The sequence below is a fragment of the Geospiza fortis genome, unplaced genomic scaffold (genome assembly GCF_000277835.1).
Source record: "Geospiza fortis unplaced genomic scaffold, GeoFor_1.0 scaffold147, whole genome shotgun sequence".
NCBI classification, from domain to species: domain Eukaryota; kingdom Metazoa; phylum Chordata; class Aves; order Passeriformes; family Thraupidae; genus Geospiza; species Geospiza fortis.
Window position 1 is genome coordinate 2210444 of NW_005054372.1, and position 4787 is coordinate 2215230.

The 4787-nt window shown below is 45.4% G+C and overlaps 1 protein-coding gene across 2 annotated transcripts in view; it reads right to left on the reverse strand.

The window, feature by feature from the left end:
- The window catches only part of CPZ (carboxypeptidase Z), a 34652-nt gene extending 31653 nt beyond the window's left edge, over nt 1-2999 (reverse strand). For both annotated transcript variants that reach the window (XM_031060097.1, XM_005424737.2), the window contains exon 1: nt 2742-2999. In XM_031060097.1, the coding sequence (XP_030915957.1) occupies nt 2742-2829 (88 nt within the window). In that variant the 5' untranslated portion in view covers nt 2830-2999. The remainder of the gene's footprint in view (nt 1-2741) is intronic.
- Between the last annotated feature and the right edge of the window lie 1788 nt (nt 3000-4787).

Below are 4787 nucleotides of genomic sequence, written 5' to 3' on the forward strand. Positions count from 1 at the left end.
GGCTCCCCGCACGCCCTGTGAGAGCCGGTGGTTTGCAACCCCACTGCAACACCCCTGTACCCCTGGAATTCCCCAGAAAAGGGCTCCCTGAACACAAGTAACAGGAAAGGAAAGGCTTTGCTGCTTTTAGCATCGCTATGGATAAAGGGTTTTTCGCTGCCCCATTCTGGAAGTGTTCAAGGCCAGGCTGGATGGGGGCTGGAGCAATCTGATCTAGTGGGAGGTGTATGTGTTCAAGGCACGGGGCTTGGAACGAGATGACCTTTAAGGTCCCGTCCAACCCAAACCATTCTACGATTCTACTATACAGCCTCAGCCTGACCCCGGTGGCATCACAATTGTAGAATTGTCTGCAGCTGTAAGGAAAGTCACCTATTTGAAGACATATCACTTCAGTCTGCCTCTGTGGGTTTTTAGTTTTGTTGTCAATATTTATAAAGCACTTCATTTAACTAATTACCACTGGACTACATCAGTCAGCAGCAGAGATGCACAACTTGGTTAAAGAGGAACCTGTTTTATTAGCTCCCTCTGAAAATGTTTGGTCATTTCTCAGAGGAAACATGCTAAACTGTACTTTTCTCACCCAAACTATAGGCTAAGAGGCTAGTTAAACTCATAAGGGTCTGACAGTGACACCTCTAGCATCTTATCTGAGAGAGACAGAGTTTACTGACTGCCCAGGGATACAGGACACAGCCAGGGAGAAAGCATCTGGCCTCCCTCAGTGCCACAGCTCCCAAATGCTGCCCAAAAAGCTCACTACATAGTGTATGATGCCTGTGCCATATTGTGGAGCTGGATGACAGTAATCATTTCCTTATTTTTCTTAACAGAAAAGCACAAAGCAGTTTCAAAGGATCTTGGTATTGTAAATCATGTTTCATTTTGGCTTCTTATGAAAAAAAAAAGCAAAATGAGTCACTGCAGAACAAATACCACCAGGAAGCCTGCAGAAAGCAGCTCCAGCCTTGCTGGGAGTCAGACAGTTGTACTCGCTCCTGCTGTTCTTTCCTGCAAGAGCAACTCCAGGCTGGTCTCCTCTTACAGGGCACTATAGGTCTGGCCATTGGGATACAGCAAGACCTACACCATGGATCCCAAAACAGGAGAGAAAACCCCACTGCTACAGCTGAAGACACAGCCTATGCCCTGAACGCTGAGAGGAGACCCTTGCAAGGTCCATTTGTGAACATGTGCATCACTACAGGCTCCTTTCTTTTCATGTGCCGTGACATGATCTTATCCCCCCTTTAGAAAAGAAAGACCCTGGAGAAATCTGTCAGGTCTCTCAATGTCCAAGCTGCCTGTTTATTGTCTGACCCAACAGCCCTGCAGTGGGCAGTGTGACCCTTCCGTGGCACACAATGTGGTGCCATTGACAGCTCCCTTTCCCTGCCTCTAGCCATCCTTCCAGCAGCATATTCAGCTGCCTTTCTGCAAGCCCTGCCCTAAAGGCACCACAGCTGCCAACACACACAGAACACTCTCAGAGTCACCCCTCAATGATCTATACATTTGTGGTTGCTGGGATTAATATCCCATGGCAAGACCCTGATCAGCTGGAACTGGGGCAGAATCATACCTCACAGAGAAAGGTCGTGCTGCAAACCACACAGCCTCTTCCTGTAATTGGCTGTAAATAGTCTACAACTCTTCTCTTTGTGCAGCTTTATCCAAAAATAAAATCCCTTTAGGCTGTGGTAGACCTCACTTTGATGTTCATGGGAACAGCACTCTCAAATTATATGCAGTACATGGCACATGGACTGTACTGTGTAGCAGTTCAATGCCAGTGACAGTCTATGGCTTATATTTAAACACTGAAATATAGTCGAATTTCCTTGGGTAACATTAAGGTCAGTTTCAGGTTAACTTATCTCTTCCTGTAATCCCATAAAATAAATATTTTTCTGACTCATTTTAAGTTTAGAGTCTCTGAAAATAGTTTTCCTGGAATAGACCTTGTCACTACACTGAAATTTGTGTCTGCACTGTCCCCACATAATTAAGAACACTTGATAAAAAACATGTATTTTTAAAAGGCACTGTTAATATATTTTATTAGCCAAGTTGTTCTGAATCAAAACTTTCAATTAATTTAGCAGCATATTCATGTTTAACCTTTATTCTAAAGGGTAAATCTGCTTTTCCAGCCTATCAACTCAAACAAATTCCATATTGCTTATAGCAAGCTAAAACACACCCTACAGCTGTCAGATCCTAATAAATCTCATACTTTGGACTTGAAATAAATGACCTAAAGCTAAATGTAAGGAAAAGCTTTTTTTTTTTTTTTTCCTTAAGCAGAAAAGCATACAGCAGGTCAAAAGGTCACCTTCTTGCAATCTGACTACCACATTCCTAGAAGGCAAGGCCAGAGTAGAGGTGAACCTTCTACATTCCCCATTAGAGTGAGGAGGGGTCCTTACAACTGGGAGCTGCACAGATTGACAGAAAGACACCTCTGTGACAGCCTTAAAGACAGTGATGAGGAATCTTTATCAGCCTTGACATCACAGCCTTGTTTTTCTGTTGCACAGCCACACACCTCCCACCTTCCCATCCATGCTTCCCAGTTTCACCATCACCAGTATGCAGATTTCCAAAGAGTCCATCCCCCTTATCTCTAGGGGAGAGTGACAGCTCCTGTCTCCCTCCCCTTGAAGCTGGAACTCTTTACTTATCTGCAGGAGAAGGAGGACGAGATGAAGGAGGACTTTAGGGGTGGTTAGCCTTACCTAGGGTCTCCTGGCCGGTTTCACAGTGGGGTGCTGGCTTGGTGGCCCTAAGCAGCCCAGCGAGGAGGAGCAGGAGCCTCAGGACCATGCTGGAGCCCCTTGCTCAGCGGCACAGTGATGTGGCACTCAGTGCCTGATGGAGTGACTCCTCTGCCGAGCCTCAGCGCGGCTCCGGCTCTCCGAGCTGCAGAGGAAATCAGTGCACTGCAAGGGCATGCCCACGTCTCACAGTGTGTGCAGTCCAGGCGTCAGATTTCAGCTGCATTTCAGCTTGGAAAGCAAAAGGCTTTGAGCCACAGAGGGAGGAGGAATGAGCTCCCCCTCCCCTCTGCCTCCAGACCGTCTCCCTCCTGCAGCCTGGTTTACAATTCCATAAACAGTTTGAGCAAAGGGGGGATCCTGCAGGGTTGTGCCCCTGCAGGTCCCTTTGGTCTCCATGCAGTGCTTTTCCTAAGGGACAAGGGACATTCATGAATGTGTGTCTCCCTGAAGCCAAGAGAACCGTCTGGAGGGAGCAGAGGGAAGAGACAGAGAAAAGCAAACAACTGAAAGCAACTTTCCTCAAACTGTGGTATTTCATCACATACTTAACTGCATTTTTAGCACATAACATGACAGTGAAAGGACTCTGAGCTGCATCCCTCCGGCACACAGAGAATGGGAACACACAAAACAGCCACCAGGATCCCCCTCTGCATGCTCCTCCTGGGCATTTTACTTAAGATAAGATCGAATTGTCTGGAGGGATTCCAGTATTTTCTGTCTATTCTTAAAAAAATAACTTCACAAACAACTAGATAAGATTCTAGGACAGCATTATAAGGTTTAAACTGGACAGTAAATCTACATTAAGTTGATAGTAAATTGATCTTTTAATTTTCTTGTTTGGTTGGTTTTGGTGGGGTTTTTTCAGTATATTTTAAAGAAATATGTATTTTATGTTTTAATTTCTGTGCAATAGGTATGGTGGAGAAGCGTACCTTAATTAAGATGCAAATTCCTCATTTCTTACCTACACATCAGAAAACATCCCATGTCACAGAAAAAAGGGAATTTTCCCTCAAAATCTAGACCAAAACAGACCAGAGCATCCTGTCTTTTTCAGGCAGCACATGTTCCTTTGAGAAGGATATCTGCTTCCACAGGAGAGCAGAGAATCTGTCCTTGCAGGCAGAGCATGCCGGCTCCTGCTGCTCAGTATTGGAGATCAGTAGGGAGTTATGGTGCTGTATGATAATGTAATCAAATGAACCCCCCGCAGGGAAACCACTAAAGAGGCTGACAGGGCAGGAGAATGCTGTGTGTGTCTCAAAAAGTAATTGATGTCTCATCTCATTTAAAAGGGATGCATTGAGAAGCTCAGCAGTCAAGTATGTCCTCTGCTTCCAGGCTCTGCAAGGCAGGTTGGGTTTTTATCTCCAGGATTTCCTTCTAGATCTGGAGACTGCAGAGTCTGCCCTGTCTAAACAGTACCAAAGCCTATCAGGGTTCAAAGAACAAACTTCCAAGGACAAGAATACTATTTACCTGCCTTATTTTTTGTCCTGATCACACAGCAGCATGGCTGGACCATCAAGAAAAAAACAAAAGTAACAACAAAGCACTGGAAGTGTGGCCTCCAAGGGAAGGAATACTTCACCTTCTGCCTAATTCCCCAACAACTGGCTGCTCTGAGTACCAATGTGCCACACTTGTGCCTGAGTGCTCAGGTACAGCTGAGGGTTTGTCCAAGCCTGACGCTTGCTGTGTGCCCAGCCTGTGCATTTTGTGTTAAAGAGGAAAAATAAGCTGCTCAGAACTAAACAAAGTGATGTGGCTCAATTTTTTACAACAACAAAAGGCAGAAGAGGTTATACCTACAGACAGAAGCCAACCCTCAGCCCTTGGAAATGTTCATGTCTGTACTGCAGTTTTCTGCAGCCCTTGAGAGTGTGGGGGGAGATTCTGTCACATACATCCCAATGCTTGTGGCAGTGAACCCTGCTGCAGAACTAATCCTGTACTATCTATAGTCCTGTTAGCTTTTCACTTCTTTTTTGTTGGCAT